This window comes from Xiphophorus couchianus, chromosome 1 (genome assembly GCF_001444195.1).
Source record: "Xiphophorus couchianus chromosome 1, X_couchianus-1.0, whole genome shotgun sequence".
Classification (NCBI taxonomy): Eukaryota; Metazoa; Chordata; class Actinopteri; order Cyprinodontiformes; family Poeciliidae; genus Xiphophorus; species Xiphophorus couchianus.
In genome coordinates this window covers 8088857-8106145 of record NC_040228.1, presented here as the reverse complement: position 1 = coordinate 8106145, position 17289 = coordinate 8088857, and the positions used below count along the sequence as shown (strand labels likewise).

General features: G+C 35.9%; 1 protein-coding gene across 5 annotated transcripts in view; it reads right to left on the bottom strand.

The window, feature by feature from the left end:
• Positions 1 to 225: 225 nt before the first annotated feature.
• Positions 226 to 17289, bottom strand: part of cfap74 (cilia and flagella associated protein 74) — a 55631-nt gene continuing 38567 nt past the window's right edge. For all 5 annotated transcript variants that reach the window (XM_028013107.1, XM_028013886.1, XM_028014691.1 and 2 more), the window contains 16 exons: positions 14633 to 14806; positions 13691 to 13824; positions 13332 to 13593; positions 11748 to 11882; positions 10305 to 10423; positions 9016 to 9144; positions 8609 to 8718; positions 8354 to 8409; positions 6619 to 6738; positions 6363 to 6518; positions 5380 to 5518; positions 4911 to 5065; positions 4611 to 4743; positions 3560 to 3687; positions 3087 to 3221; positions 226 to 2080 (listed from right to left, as the gene is read on the bottom strand). In XM_028013107.1, coding sequence (XP_027868908.1) covers positions 1976 to 2080; positions 3087 to 3221; positions 3560 to 3687; positions 4611 to 4743; positions 4911 to 5065; positions 5380 to 5518; positions 6363 to 6518; positions 6619 to 6738; positions 8354 to 8409; positions 8609 to 8718; positions 9016 to 9144; positions 10305 to 10423; positions 11748 to 11882; positions 13332 to 13593; positions 13691 to 13824; positions 14633 to 14806 — 2190 coding nt within the window. In that variant the 3' untranslated portion in view covers positions 226 to 1975. The remainder of the gene's footprint in view (positions 2081 to 3086; positions 3222 to 3559; positions 3688 to 4610; positions 4744 to 4910; positions 5066 to 5379; positions 5519 to 6362; positions 6519 to 6618; positions 6739 to 8353; positions 8410 to 8608; positions 8719 to 9015; positions 9145 to 10304; positions 10424 to 11747; positions 11883 to 13331; positions 13594 to 13690; positions 13825 to 14632; positions 14807 to 17289) is intronic.

The window sequence follows — 17289 nt, the reverse complement described above, 5'->3', positions numbered from 1 at the left end:
ACAAAGAACGTGTATGTATTACAGGAAATGACAGAGTACAATCCATATTGCATGTTTCCACCCTAGGAGGATTGTAAAAACTGAGCTGCCAAACAATTATCCGAAGAGGTTCTTAGAAGCAGCAATACTTCACTAAAACTTTAAAAGTGATGTGTTAGGGAAACACATGGTTTGTGTTAGTAAGTAACAAGCAAGAATAAGCTTTTAATAGTAGCGACTCACATCTGATGCACCACGTCATGTTTAATTGTGATTAATTACAGCCTTAAAGCATACTGATGCGCCATGTGCACCAAGAAAGATAACTATTTATTATGTTCACTATGTACATCTTCAAAATGTTGGCTTAGCATTCCTTCTTTATATTGTCAATTGAACTTCAACTACAATTCTCACCAGAATAACTGATCTTGTGAGAAATTGATCACAAGGCATTTTTTAAAAAAAACCCATTTCTTACAATGACTAGATTGTGAGTTAGATATCTCTGAATATTTTTCAACCACAACAGTTGATCTTTGCTCATCTTCTGTGAGTAGCTAAAAATAAACAGACCTTTCTGGCATATTAAATGCATTTAAAAAAAAACAGCTTGAGATACGTCTGTCAATTTAAACACATTGGAATAATAACAATTGCAGCACCAGTGTTTCTTAACATGGGATTCATTTCTACTCTAAATATTTGCACTCAAATAAGATGTGGATTTTTCTAAACTTAGTCTAAGAACGAGCTGCTGCTATAAAATTGTTTATTTTAAGACTCTTTTCACATGCTTTTAAAAGGAACTTCAGTAATTGTGAGAGGCACTGCTTTTGAGTTTCTAAAATGTAGAGCACACACACAACATTATGCATAATGGAGTTTTAGATCCACTTACTTCTGAGAAGGTCCATCACCACTGAAAGTAAAAGCTAAAAAAAAACAGTGTGGATAAATTTTTAAAAGTAGCCTGAAGCGGCCAACCCAGCCCCTAATGATTCAGCACTGTCTACATGTTGCCCGTGTTTCCATATAGATTTTTCTCTAAAGTTTCTGTTTATTAGTGAAATATTAATACTATCTATTTTTAATACACAACTTTGGTTTTACATGCCATAAGCAAGAATATGCCCTTGCAGCTGCACAAGTAAATAAACTTAAAATCAACCTTTTGAAACAACAGTTTTCAGATGGCAAACAATGCTATTCTTTTTTCACCAATTAAACCTGCATTTAATGCAAATATTTAAAAAAAAAAAAAAAAGAAGTAATTGCTGATATTTAAACTAAAAACGTCTCCAAAATGGCTTTTGGCTTCCTGGCTTCATCAGTATGACGCCCACTCAGCACACTTGATTTATTTTGTCTATCAGAACTGTTCATTTGGTACTATAAGCTCCCTCTAGTGGTGGAAATCACTTCTACAGTCTTTTGCTGTACTTCACAGTCAAAACATAGTGATAGTTTTCTTTCCCACTCCATGATGTACTTTACTGTAGTCATTCCCAACTATTATTCTAGGAAATCATTTGCATTTTTTATGGCATTCACTCATTATTCAGATTTTTTTATTTCTTTTTGTATACATTTAAACCAGACAAACATTGCTTTATAGTGTTTTTATATGAAAAGCTTTATAACAGAGGTACAGTTACAGCCTCAGCTGTTCTCATGTTGGGAATTTATTAAACTAAAATAGTTCAAATGACTTTGTGCAAAATCATTTTTTTCTGCACATACTGTTTAGTTCTTATGGTTCAATTTTTATATGGCAGCACTTTTACGACCACAACAGCAAATCCTTACAGTACTTCTGCTTTGTTTGTTTTTCCAATCCTAAATTTGTGCATCATCCGTGTCTTGACTCTCCAAACGACGCACAATTTTTGCTAACCACAAATAGCAAAAGAAAAAGAAAAAGAAAAAAAGGTTTAACTACCTGGAAATCAAAATAATAAAAACAGCAAAAATCTGCATCCATTTCCTGTATTGGTCAGTGAGCAGCAGATGAGACAAAGGCCATCAACGTCACTTTGTAAGACGTGGTCTCATCGCTCTTCACCGTGAGGGGGACGCACACCTGGACCACCTCAAGGGGCTGAAATAATAATCACATATTTACCACATAAATTCAAGACATTTTCTGCCAGAATAGAAATTCTCTATGTAACCAACCCACAGGCAGGGATTATTCAATTCACATAAAACAATATCTGCTTATACTTATATTGTTGATATATTGGTAATCACCAGGTTGTATTGTCTGGATAAAATATTTTAACCTCGAAACCACTGAAACTTAACATACAAAGAAATCTTCCGTACCCATCTTCCTACGATGAGTTTTTGTGTAAAACTCATTGGCCCAAATTCTTAGGACTATAAACAATATTTAAGTATTTGCATGAATTATGAAGTTATAGTCAATTTCTTTGGGAACAACAAGAATTCTTTTGGCACGGAATAACACTACCATGCAACAGTTCATACCTGCTGACTACCTATTAGTGTACCGCAGTTTGCATTAAATAAAGCAATTTTCTTTAGTGGATGCGGCAACAAACTCTCTCCAGCCTAATAAATATGTTTATTTTATATTTAGTAAAATTTAAGTTACTTACAATATCAAATTTATGTATATATTTTTTGTATAAATGTTATGCAGCTTATGGTTATACTGTAGTTGTATTTACCAATATTTAACACTTTGGATGGAGTAGCTGTCAGTATATAAATAATTTCCCCTTGGGGATCAATAAAGGATATTCTATTGTATTCTATTACGAGACTTTTTGATTGTTTTTCACCAACTTGAAAGAGGTTTTTTTGAGTGTCCTGAAAATTGAACTAAATTCTTTGTTACGTGAATTATAGACCCAACTACCAAAGGGATCTGATTGGTAAGCCTTCAGTTTTATGCAGAACACATGAGGTAGATTTGTAGGAGAAATCTTTTTATATATTTCTTTAAGTTTGAAAAATAGATTTATATGGAAAAAAAAAATACTGGCAACCAAAAAAATGGAAAGATTTTTTTTTGTGTGTGAATATTATTGCATCCCTCTCCTGTTGAAAGTAGTTATGCCAACTGATCTGAGCTTCACCTTGTATATACTTTGGGGCATCCATGTGATGGTGACAGAACAGCTGCTTCCTGCCTCCACTACGCCTTTAGCAGGTTCCACTTGAAAGCCCTGCTGCTGCACAGCTGCCAGGTCGTCCCAGTGAAACTCACCACTCTGGAGAAACACATAACACACAATTAGGAAGTAAGTAAGTAAACTTTATTTCTATAGCGCTTTTCACAGACCAGGGTCACAAAGTGCTGCACAAAGTGTAAAAAAAAAATAAATTAAAAGCAACATACAAAACAATAAAACACAGTATTAAGCTAAAAAGCAAGTTTAAAAATGTGGGTCTTAAGTTGTTTCCTAAAAGTGTCTATACAATCCAGACCAGTGGTAACTCCTTTAGTCATCTTTGCACAGCAACGTTTGAAGAAATGTTTCTCCCCTGCAGCTGATGAAACATAACATGTGTAAGTCATCGTTGGCGTGTTCTGCCAACATCCCGGTACCTTCTTATTGGAATGTGGGGAGCTGATGCAGCCCACCCGCAGTTCCCTGACAGCAGGCCTGATGACCCCTGCTTTGCAGCTGGCCACCAGAGTGACGAGGAGTGGGATATACGGCTTCTCCTCCGCCTCTGTTAGTGGAAGGAAGATTACAACTTCAGTCTTTCACATATATATACACTGCTCAAAAAAATAAAGGGAACACTTAAACAGGTGTTTAACACTTAAAGTGTTCCCTTTATTTTTTTGAGCAGTATATATATATATATATATATATATATATGTATATATATATATATATATATATATATAGCACCTCTCTTTACACACATCCAAGCTGATTCTGTGTAATCTACCTCAAATTGTTAATTTCCTGTACCTTCCAAAAGTAGTCACTCCCCCACCCTTTAATCCTTCCACATTCCGTCACGTCATAGCAATGTAATTTATTTACCGCCACTGAGTAGTTGTTTTGTCAACCGATTCTCTCACCTGAGCTTAGGATTTCTGCAGCTCCTCCAGAGTTACTAAAGGCGCCCTATCATCTAGCTTGTCGATTTAAATAGCTGTTGTGGGATAGTCTTTCAATTTTTGGCTTACAGATTGAAACATTAGATTGAGTTACACACTGGTGGATTTTATTAAGAGGTATCAGAGCAAACATGGTCCTGACAGAAAAGCAATTTCAACGTATTGGTGAAAAAGTTGAAAACCGCACATCATATTCAATCTACTTTTTCTTTATTACACCATGCTTAATAAAATCCCATTAAAGTTTGTGGCTGTAAGGTGTAAAAAAAAATTGTGAAGAAGTTCAAGGGACATGAATACTTTTTCAAGGCTCCCGAAGATGTCACGATGCTACGTTCAGCTTCCTATGACCGGCATAGATGATTTCATGGCAATGGCCAAATTCATCCTTTTTTATTGATAAATCACAGACTGTCTGGAAGACAGCCATCGCATTTATAACATTTTCCTCTAATAAAATACAACTTTCATCAGATCATATGCAGTCACCCTCAGGAAGAGACACAGACTGAGGCCTTGATACCTGTGAGATGAGGATGAAGTGGAGTGAAGACAGGAAGAAGAGAATCAATGGGTACTGTTAAAGGATCCACTCCACACAGATACATATTACGTGAAGGAACTGCACCCTTCAGATCTATCTCACAGACTTTACACTGTAAAACAGGCACATGGTTAAAGTAGTAACATCATGACGGCTACAGTGTAAGTAGGACTCAGGGCCATAGAAAAGTTTAAGTCAACCACTTCAAAAGAAAAGATCTGATTTTAAAAACAGAAAATGTGCTTATATGTCTGTGAATGTGTTTGCAGTTCTGCTCACCTTATTTAGCAGCTCTATGGTGAGTCTGTCTGTGTAGTAGAGGGAAGAATGGTCAGGCTGAAAAGTGATGGCGATGTCTTGTTTCTTTCCAGGAGCAAGGCTGCCCTCTAGTGGCAGTACACTGAAGACACTTAGCCCTCTGTAGTTCTGTGTTCCTGTTCAAGAAGGAGAGTTTAAAGTGGCATCAGGCAATCTTGCAGATCAGATTTATGATAGAAAAAGCTGAGATCAGAGAGTCAAACATGGCTTCAACATCTCAAGTTTGAATGACAATGATAATTTAAACCCTGAATCATCCATCAATTACTCTTTTTTACTCACTGGAAGGTTTATTCACCTTTTACTCATCAAATTAATACATCTGACACTGTTTTGATGGGCAAACAAAAGACAATAATTTCTCTTTACTTCTGAAAATGTAATTTTTAAACTTGTCAAGTTACACAGCCAATAATTTTTCACATCTTACCCACAGCTGGGTGGATCTGGGTGTCTCTATGTCCATCCAGCAGCAAGGTTACCCTGTCAGCTCCGTGCTGAGGACTGTTCAGAGAGTGACTGGCCAGCATCACTCTGTAATCCACGGTCTCAGCTGAGCGGTTCGTTAGCTGTTGGAGAGAAAAACAGAGGAACCACATTGACAAATTTCATAAGATCACAACGTCAGCAACTTTCGTATCTTAGTCTTAAGGCCCTCTAAACAAATAGAATATGCTTAGTTATTTTATTTTTTTCTTTCCTTTCCCACTTGTGCATATGTCTCACCCCTTTTTAAGACCTTTTGTTCACCCCAACCACACATCATAAGGTCACATTCACGTCAAAACATTTAAAATGGCTGGATATAAATACTAAATGTTCCCTACCTGTTCTTTAGAGCAGCTTCTTTTTGTGTGTGTTTGACTGGGTGAGATCAGGTTTGGTTCTTTCTCTTTGTGTTGTTTAAATAAAAATAGTAATTGTGTAAAAAGCCTCTGATTATTCAGGAACACTGGGGAAACTGCTGCGGTTGGAGATTTCTTTAACCTCATTTTTCTCTCCAGATTTCAGATATATAAATTTCAACACACATCTGCTTTGCCTGAATGACATGTTTACTAGTTTTTCCTATATCCAACAGTGGTTATGTCAAAGTCACAATATAAAACTGCCTCAGTTACATTTATTTTACAAGAATTGTTATCAGTGTGATTAATTTCGGCACCAAATTTCTTTAAAAAAATCTTCAAACTAGAATATTTTTTTCCCTCACTGAATAAAAGTACTCATTTTAAAGGCTGTGATTTATTTTATTTTATTTTTTTTACATTTTATAGGGAGAATTTGCTGCGGCATTAAGATGAATCCATTTCAATAAAGAAAAAAACAAACAAAAAGAACCTACTGTGTAGCTTTTGAATGAAATTAAACATGTTAAACAAAACTGTTCCGAACTAAAATGTGACAACTCACCTTGAAGTGTTGGGAGACGATGTCTTTCTCCAACGCGTAGACAACGTCAGGGAGATTTCCAGAGTGAGACGAAGAGACAAAAGGAAGCGCACCCTCCCCTCGAAGAATGATTTCCAAAACCATTTTCGGGGTTCGCACGTGGAGTATTTCACAATACTGAGGAAAAATAAAAGGCAGGGTGGGTAATGTACAGCTACCAATTCGTAATGGAATGCTGTTTATTTAAGTAGACTCAAGTTATCTTAAATTAACTCACCTTTTTATCCAAGGTTGGACTGAAAGCCAGGACCAAAGTATGTTTTTCTCCAGGATTTAAGCCTCTCATAGCATTGACCAGGGAAAAAGGACCATGTAAGTCCAACAATGATGATGTTAGCTTGCAAATGGTTAAAGAAAAGAAGTTGACAGAAAATATACAGTACAGACCAAAAGTTTGGACACACCTTCTAATTTAATGGGTTTCCTTTATTTTCATGACTATTTATAAGGCAAGAAATCCCACTTATTAACCTGACAGGGCAGGTTGACCTATGAAATGAAAACCATTTCAGGTCACTACCTCTTGAAGCTCATCAAGAAAATGCAGAGTGTGTGCAAAGCAGTAATCACAGCAAAAGGTTGCTACTTTGAAGAAACTAGAATATAAGGGGTATTTTCAGTTGTTTTACACTGTTTTGTTTAGTGCATATTTCCACATGTGTTATTCATAGTTTTGATGCCTTCAGTGTGAATCTACAATGTCAATAGTCATGAAAATAAAGGAAACTCATTGAATTAAAAGGTGTGTCCAAACTTTTGCTCTGTACTGTATATATTTTTAAAAACAAAATATTTCTGCATTATGTTTGAATTAAATTAAGGGCAACAAAGCATGATCCTTTCGTCTGCAGTTCTAACACCTGTCAGGACTTATTTTGGAGTTTTACTAGGTCAGGGGGCAAGTGTTGACCGCCAAACATTGAGTTTCAAGAAGTAAACAGGAATTTGCCAGTGGGCGTATTAAAACAACATCCCATTTTTACCACTGTGGTTGAGTACTAATGAGGTTTTATAAAATTGGTAGGGAGTAAATGATAAAGATCAGATATGACGAGGGGACAGATATGGTGAAACACACGGTGATATTTTAGATATGGATGTTCAGACCAGTCGGTTTTCATTCCAGTTAAATAAGAACATATTCACTGAGGCCGCCTCTTAGCGACCTGTGGCTCGGGAGCCACAGCCGGCTCTCTCTCCCTTACACAATGGCTCTTAAAGATTTCGACTAAAAATGATGAAGAAACAACTTATGTTTTAAAATTAGATATAACATCCAATGCAAACTATTTATTACATATTCAAGCTATTTTCTTTTAATAAAAAAAAAAAAAGAATAGTTCCATTTAATCTCCACAACACAAAATGACACTTAAAGTATCTGTCATTTTTATTTAGATCTCATTAAGCAGGAAACGAGGCACAAATATCGACATTCCACATAAGAAAATGTAGCCATCATCTTTAAACAAAAAAAAGTTTTATTTTTTATATGTTAAAACCTGAAAATAGGAATAAAATGGTTGCTCTTCAAAAATTTCAGCAAATTTTCTGCTATACTATTTATTAAAAATTACAAAATGTCTTATATAAAGGTAATATATGCGGCTTTAAAGCATCTTTATTTGACTAGACTTAGGGTAAAAGTGGCACTTTGAATAGTAGAAAATGCAGACTCCTGCTCTAATATCAAATTTACAGTGACAGGAGTTGTCCTCTCCTAAATAACACTATTTATATAATGCAGTTTAAACAGTTTTTATAAATGACATTTTCAAGAATATAAGCAAAAAGCTGTTGAGTGACTGAAGTGCTAAGAGACTGGCTTAAAAATGTAAATGCAAAAGTAAAAATGGATTATTTTATATTTCATTTAAAGCATATTTGCTCACCAGCATTTAGTAAAATCTGACTTTAATAAGCATGTTTACATTTTCCTGGAGAAAGGATACTTCCACAGGCTCCTCTGAAATGTTCTGAATTGTAAACCTTTCAACCACTCTGCTTCCTACAGATGAAACCAAAAACACAACATAGTATGTAAGGACAAAAAAGAAAAAAAAAACAGGAAAAAGGATGTTGGCGTACTTCAGATAAACATCCATCCATCGTTTTATCTTATCGCCCTCCAGGAGCCATTTCCATTTGGCGAGAGGCAGGCTACACGGATAAAAAGGCATATCTTACAAGATCAAACCATTTCTCACCTATGTAAACTTGACGGAAATCTAAGACGTTATTGCCATTGCCAGAAATCACCAGCAGAGGGGGCTGTATAGCGGGGCATTCCAGCTTCAGGTGGAGAGTGTTTATGGGACTAGAGATCAAAACAGGCATGAATAAGAACGAGAAACGTTAGTTTGAAACTTTGGTGGATGAATTCATTTTGGTTCATAAACTAGCAAAAAAAAAAAAACTTTTCAAAAGAAAACAAGAAGGCAAAACATGAATGTTTATTTGAAGCGTACCATACATTATGTTACTGTCTAGAACTGCAATTTCTATTACTTTATGTAATCTAATAGATACTCTGCAGAAATGAACCTTCTTTTTCTTTCTTAAGCACTCATTCACTCATTGAATCACAAACTATGAAAGCTTACAGTTGTATTACCTCCATGTTGGCTGGACATTTGCCTCTGGAGGATCTCCATCTGACACAAAGCAGCGAACGATGTACTCTTTGTAGTATCGGGTAAAGGAGCGCAGCAACGAGTCCCTGGCCTTCCCATACAGTTCACATCTTTAAAAAAAGTAAACATTACTATGTGAATAAGGAGACTTTTACTGGGTCTCATGTTTTATGTTTCTGCTAGATATTTTTTTAACTAGGGTAATTAACTTTCCAATAAAAAAACAAAAAAAACAAACTTCTTTTAGCCTGGAAATTTATTAGGATCATACTAATAAAAAATACAAAAAATATTTTGTGAGAATAAAGAAAAAAAAAAGGAAATAATACGAGGATAGTCGTAATATTATGTGAAGAAAGTTGTAATATTCTGACTTCATTCAAGTATTTTTCTTTTTTTATTCACCAATTAGTGTGTATACGATAAACATTACAAACTGACAAGAAGCAAGAAGGGGTATTGATCTACAAAATAATTGACCAGATAATGGAACGAGTCACAGCCGTAACAATAACATAACCAAACAAACAAACAAAACCAAAAGACAAAAAAAAGGAAGCAAACAAACAAGGAGGTATACATTAAAATTAATACGTTCTAAACAAGAATGAAACATAGAACATAATAAATTGGTGTCACAACAAAAATTAAATAGATTAATATGTGGATTAGGATATCCGTTTTTCTTTTACTCCTGGCAGTTATTTTTTAATTTGAATAATTTTTTTGTTCTCTCATTGATTAACTTAGTGTCACAGATAATTACAAACAAATAGAGAAATAAATAAACATATATGCTGGAACAAAGAATAAATAAAGGATAACTTAAAAAAAACAACCCAAAAACACTGTGACCTTATTATTAGGCTCTCCTATTTTCCCTCTCCTCCCCTCTTTACTTCTGCAGTGACATTAACTTCGAATATTATTTAAATTTCATTCTTTTATGACTTTATTATTCTTGTACTATGACTCTATTCTCATAATATTTTGACTTGATTCTCGTACAAGTTCATTCTCGTAATATCAAGACTTGATGCTAGTTATTTTCTGACTTTTTTCTCATTATTTTCTGACTTTATTCTCATTATTTTATTTTTCATATTTCCTTAAAGTGGCCCTAACACTACGTCATAGACACTTAACTCTCTTCCCAAAATAACGATTTCCTTTTTATTGGTTATTCCTTTATATGTAGTGACTGAATACTTATTTAATGCAGCTAAATAACATTAAAAGTGAAACAAAATCTTTCAGGTAGCAAACTCACCCTGGATTCAAGGCAACTCGATCAGCTAATTTGGAGGAGGGAAAGGACGTCTCCCTCCTCTTTGCATACCCAGGTGTCCTCCTCCCTCTGTTGGATTCAGCAGCAGTGTCTCTTTTCATCTTGGACAACACAACAAAGACGTAAGACAAGGAATACCGAAAGGCTCTGCTGGCGTGACACAGAGACAAGTTCAGAAGACGTAACCACCAACAACAGCAGGCGGTTCCTTTAGGTTGTATGACGCCATTGATCTGCCTGCAAGACTTACAACCACAGACAGAGATAAACAAATAATGAATAAGTGATCATTGGATGCAGATGATTAAAGCGAACAAGGCCAAAGGCCTTGCGAGAGCGACAGCGGCATCAACGCCTGCAGATAAAACCCCAATTAAAGCAAATTACTTTCGAACTTTACGACCTGTTTAGGATACAACAGGTGAAACGAGGACAGTGGCGGTTGGGTCTGGTATGAACAATTCTTCTGAGAACTGCTGCTTGTTAAATGCATTATGAACAGTGTAGTAAAGGTTAGCATATCCCTGAAATAAACACATGCCACAATAACCTAAAATCTTCCCACATTCCTTAAATACTGGAGACATAAGGTATTTTTTTTAAACATTTCAGATAGTGTCAGCAATCTGTTTCAACATTGTTAGTTTCTTTTTGTCGTCATCTTGGTTTTCTGTAATTTTTCTCTTCATGTTGAAGAGAAAGCATGAAACGAGCTCTTCATGTTGGAGCTTATTTCATTTAGATAAATTCAACAGAGCCTGACACAGGGACAGCTTCATGTGTTATCCGAACAGCTACATTAGTCCAAGTTATGTTTCAGTTCTTAAGGATAAAATCTCAACTCTCTGTTTAGTGTGTAATTCATTGCAACAGCTGCAACTATTTTCAATTTATTACATATTCAGGCTAATATTGAGTGAAAAACGTTAGTGAAAATGACCACATAGCAGCTGGAGGCAGAACTCTACAAGTGATGCACAGGGTCAGAGGTCAGGGCACTATGGGGGTCAGCAGTAGAACGGCTCTCTGACAGATAAACATAAGAGTTGTTGCCAGTTCCTAACTTCTTCCATTTTCACAATATTTCATAACACTCACACAGATGGTATTTGCTCCGTGTTTTTCTGCTTTCCTTGCCTCTTTCTTTGCAAACAAACCAAATAAACATTATCAAGATATTACGTGTCTTTGTTCAGCTGGTTGTTGTGTGCATGGCTTTTTCCCCCCGCCCCAACAGAATCACTCCCTCTTAAAGGTATACTCAAATATAGTTACTGTGATATATCAAAAATAATAAATGACTGTTATTTAATTATTGATGATGAATAAACACCAGTGTGACCTGCTATTTAATCCATTTTCCACCAGTTTGTTTTACATTTGTTAAGGTAAAAGAGGGGAACCGACGCAGGTGTTCAGCTGTACCTCCTGTTCAGTGAGCCTGCTCACATCTGGCTCCTTCTCGCCGGTCAACTTGGTGCTATGTTGCAGACGGAGAGCCTCCTCAGCGATCATTTTCTCCAGAAGAACAGGTCTGAACATCACCTGAACTAGACATCTCTGGAACACAGGAGGTAGAGACACGATCATTTCCCATCTGTTTTTGGTGAAATGGTGAAAAAGCTCGGTTTGCTTAAGGAGGATAAACTTTCTACTCGCTATATTAAGCTACATTGTTATCCTTATTCGTGAGCAGAAAAAAACTAAAAGAAAATTAATTGATTGTTTTAAGCTCTGTGACAGATTACAACCACAAATTTTAAAATATTTGATGTGGAGTAGTGCATCGCAAAGTGCAAGGAAACGATGGAGTGTTTTTCAAGAATTTTTACAAATAAAAATCAGTAAAATTTTCTGTGCATCACTAATCAACCTCATGAGTCAAAGTCTTTTTTTTCCTTACAACCACCATTCTGTTGTGGTATGTCGCTAACAGTTCTGCACATTTAGAGACTACATTTCTTTTCCTCGTTCTTATTTTCAAAAATAGCTAAAGCTCAGTGGAAATAACGTTTAAGTATTTTTTGCCAGGATTTTACCAAAACAAGAATGAACTTTGAATTATTTTATTGTAGCTTTAGCTGCATGATTAGGGCCATTGTCCTGCTGGAAGGTAAACCTCCATGCCAGTCCTGAGTCTTTTTCAGCCTCTACCAGGTTTTCTTTCATGATTGCTCGAAATTTACCTCCGTCAATCTTCCCATCGACTTGAGCCAAGTTTCCAGTTTCTGTTAGAGAAAAGCAACCTACAGAATAACACTGCCATCTCCACGGGTGTAGTGATGGGTATTCATGTTCATGTATACTTTTAGTATTCTGCCATACACACTAGATTTGCAAGGAAATGTGGGAACAAAAACTTAAAGGGATAATTCCTTTTGTAAACTGGCAAAAGTAGTTATTCTGTTAACTAATGGAAAATAAAAGCTCATCACCTAAAATTAAATTGAGATTAGTGCAAACAAAATTGTCTTTCATTTTCATCAAGTCTCCAGCAGAGGGCATCAACAGACTACAGAAGCGTCTGGCTTTGCAGCAGTTAAGACTGTTGCACTTTAATGGTGCAAAACTGTTTACAACTGTGTTGTGGCAAGATTACCAGAATCATCTTCCACAGACTGAAAATTATTATGATAAAATCAAAATACAAGTTCTTCTGAAAGGCTTGGTTTTCTTGGTGAGTAAAATGAGAGGTTAGACTGAAAAGCATGTCTTGCTGCATTTTTCAGCAGCTTCTTTTTTTTCTATCATGAACTAAAATCCATACCAAAATCATTTTAAAAAGAAGACAACGCTGCAAATCAATTCGGCATTGCCTCACGAATGTAAACTTATACCATTGCTTATGGGCCAAAGTTCATTGTATGCAGAAGTCCTAAAGGGGATGCCGATATGCACCTAAACCTTTGCATTACATGGATCTGCTCTCTTTGAGAGGAGAAAAAATTCTCCTCTCACCTAAAACATCCTTTACATTTACAGACAAACATAACAGATAATCTCATCCACCTCTCCAGGGAGAAGGCGTCCTACTGCAGGAGTTATGCTGATGTCGGAATCCTTTGGTAAGTTGAAGCAGAACAACCTCGGAGCTTCGACCGCTGAGACAACTTTGATGAGTCGAGTTGCAGCTTCTTTATCTTGGTAGTTAGTCAGGTAAATTGTGGCAGTGGATTTGTCGCCTACTGCCGTAGGTCTGAACTGAATCAGAGAGTGGGAAAGCACCAGCGGTGGATGAAAACCCACACCTCGACAAGGCAGCACAAAGTCTCTGATGAAACATAAAAAAAAAAAACAAAGACATTTATCATTCTATGAGCAAACATGTGGGACACTCACTCAAAATCAGAAAGGGAGTAAAAATGAACCTGTCAATTCCAGATTTGCAGCGGAGTTGGAAATCGTATTTTATAGGTTTTTTAGGGCTGAAAATCAGATCGATCTCCAGGGTCTCTTGAGGAAGCAGAGTGCCAAAGCCATCGTAAGGCTGGACCTCAATATACTGTAGAAACAGAAGCAAGAACTCAGACTGAATGAGTTGAAAGCGTCTACATTTCATTAATTGGAATAAGAGTCTAAAATTACGATAAAGATGTTTGCTTTCAAAGGAGGGAATCTACATGCATGTTTTTCATAAATTGGTTATAGCTAACTCTTTTGTACCGTCTAATAATACTAAGCGTTCCTTGAACCACCATCTTTACATAAATAAAGTGGTGCATTTAGAAAGGGAGGTTTTTACTTTGGTTTGTTATGTCAAAAAAAGAAAAAAATATCTTAAATACATGTGTCTTATTCTTATTTAAAATTTAAAATGTCCAGAATACTAACAGAAAAGTCAGTAGAAATTAGAGTTCTGACAGTTCTGCACATTTAACATTCCGTAACCTGAGAATCCAATATGGCCGACTTACGTGTGAAACAGCATGAAACAGCAAGATGTTTTTTAACTCATTAAATCTTTCACACAAACACAGCCAATCAGAATCTCCTTTGCAGAACAAGTTGGAACTATGTTTAAATGTACAGTTTGCAGAGAAGTACATTGCTTTTAGCTGGAATCTGTAACAATAATTAACATGGTCTCTGATGATATCAGAGATTCACCAGATTTCAAACAACAAATATCTTTCCCAAATCACAACGTAAGAAACCAATAGAACCGTAGTTCACTGTCATCCACTACATTATGTTAATCTAGCAAATTGTTATTAATTTTTATTTTTTGCATCAGTCAGAGCAATCTGGGGTCTCACTAGTGGTATTTGTTTCACGGCTTCAGAAGCAACAAGACATTTAAACTAACATACCTCAGGAACCGCCACAAAACCAAAGTCTTGAGGCAGGATGGACATGTTGGTGAGGCAAACAGTGGTTCTGACAAAATGGCAGATAGAACAGTGACCAAAGTCCACCTCGGTATGGTCAAACTGCAGGTCTGAAGATGTGACAATAGCATGTATTGTGTATTGAGCTGGACGCACCTAAAAAATAAATGCAAAAGCCTCCTTTTTAGTTATGGTAAACATGGTGTCACTTTACTTTGACTGGAACAATTCAGCATCGCTCGAGTCAACACATTTTCATTCCAGTTTCTTCTTTTGGATCTTTAGTTCATTTCACCATCATGCAAATGTTAATATACGGTATCTCAATACAGTTGGACTTGCAGGAAACAAATTCTTTGACTGTCCTTGAACTTGTATCACTTTTCAAGTCTTGTTCATGAATTTTTAATAGCATGGAATTAATGAAACATGGACAGACAGCACACATAATGAACAGAAGTTTCGTATTTAAATAAATACACACAGTATCCAGTGAAATCATGTTTAACTTTAGTCTTTCAGCTTAAGATAAATCTTTTTAATTCATTTTATTAATGTCTGCCATAATCGGGCTACAACATAACGTGTGTGGGTTTTTTCTGTGAGTGTATTAAACGTACAGTACTAGCTTAAAGTGAGTTATGAAAATTTAAATATAAGCACCAGATTACAGGGACCTTATTTTTTGCCTCCAGGCTTTTGTTACCCAATATTTTCCAATGCTCTAATCAAATTAGAATACAGGATATAATATTTAAGTCTAACAATACTAAAAGTTTTGCAAGAGCATTTACAGTGCTGTAAAAATGTGTAGCCTCTTACAGATTTATTTTGTTTTTGTATTTTTGGAACACTGACATGTTGAGATCACACAAATTTAAGTATTTAATTCTTCAAACAAAATACTGCAAAATTAATATTTATCTCATCAAGGAAAAAAAATCTATGCAAACTAACCTAACCCGATGTTAAAAACTAACGCCCTTATGTCAAAGGTCGCCTCCCAGCGTCTCCATCGGATTTAGGTTAAGACTTTGACTGCACCACTCAAAAAAGGTAAGGTCAGTGTTCCAAGAAGCATATGGTCAGCATTACAGAAATATATTGATTCAACTTTTTTCTGTCTCATAAGTGGGGGAATAATTATACATATGCTCGGGACTATTCTAGGAGGAGGATTAATAGAGATTGTTTGCCCCTGTAAATAGCAAACACAGCAGAATTAGAAAATAAATTCCACAGCATGTTGGCAAAAATGAATCACTGTGCAACATGGTGTGACATTGAAGCCTGAAAAACCTGATTGTTTTGGGTTTAATCAATAACAGAGCTCTAAAGCACTAAACTGTGGTCATCCTTAAAACAGATTTTTTTTTTTTTATAATTAGTAAGAATAATTAAACAAGTAAAGTTAACAAAAGGTCTTTATTCTCCTTGTTTTGACTCAAGATGGCATCCTCCTGAGTCATGTCAGTACTCAGCAGAGGACAGTGTCACTGTGGCATTTCTTGCCAGCTGCTGTGTTGTCTGCCGACCAAACGGTGAGTGTATGAATGTGTGCGACTGTTTCTGACGGTTTAATGCCAGGAACTCAGGGCCTGAGGCTGGGGGCAACAGCTTTGATGCTTCACAGGAACATCCTGGCTGAGTTTTTGGCTCCTCTTCGGTGCCACACACACCTCAGACCTCAGTCTTTTTGCCCTTGTAGAGAAATGGACCATTGGTTGGCTGGCAAATGAGAGCAAGGTGACGGTTTGGCAAGAAATGGAACCAGATTTAGATTTGCTCAAAAAAAAGAAGAAAAAAAGAAAAAGAAAGCTGGCAGAAGCAGTGCACAAATGTTTCAACGGCTGTTCTGGGCTCTTTTTTTATATCAAGGCTGCAGTTCACAAATTTCGAAATACCAGACAAAACCTAATATAAAAATTTGACTAGAGTTTCAACTTTATAACTTTTAAATATCCACCACAATCTTCAATAACTCTTTTTTAATTAACGAGTTACAGCATTAATTAATGTTGTAATGATCCTCTGTGATTATTAAAGTATTTTTGAATTGAATTGAATTGAAATTGTGTCTATATAAAAGACATATTTAGACCTACAAATGAAAAGGTTTAGTAAGTAGGCAGATTCATAACCACATTATGTAGCCTATGCCATGCCAATCAAAACCAGAAGGCTGTAGTTAGTATAATAATCTTTGCACTCTGCAGTCAGAAAGAGAACAGTTGTTAGGGCAACCTGCAGAGTTCTGAATTCAGACTGCATGCTCTGCTTTCCTGCATTATTCCAAGCAGAATATATAATTAGTATCAAAATCAAACAAATTTAGACAGAAATTTAAAGAGATTCAATCCAGTTTCAGAAGATAATCATTGCTAGTGTCATATTTGCCTCAGCTTCACTCACTAGTGCAGTATGCATCATGTATTAAAATTAAACAAATTACATTGATCATGTTGCAACTCAAATTAAACTTGAATACTTTTGAATTCATGCCAAAATCAACCAACTCACTCGTCCACCATAATATTTGCTGCTGCCAGCTGATCAGCTTGTGATGTCAAGCACCTGCTATATTTAGTTGTCATTTTTCTTCAGAGTGGTACTCAGTGCATTTTTTGTTACATGCTTTT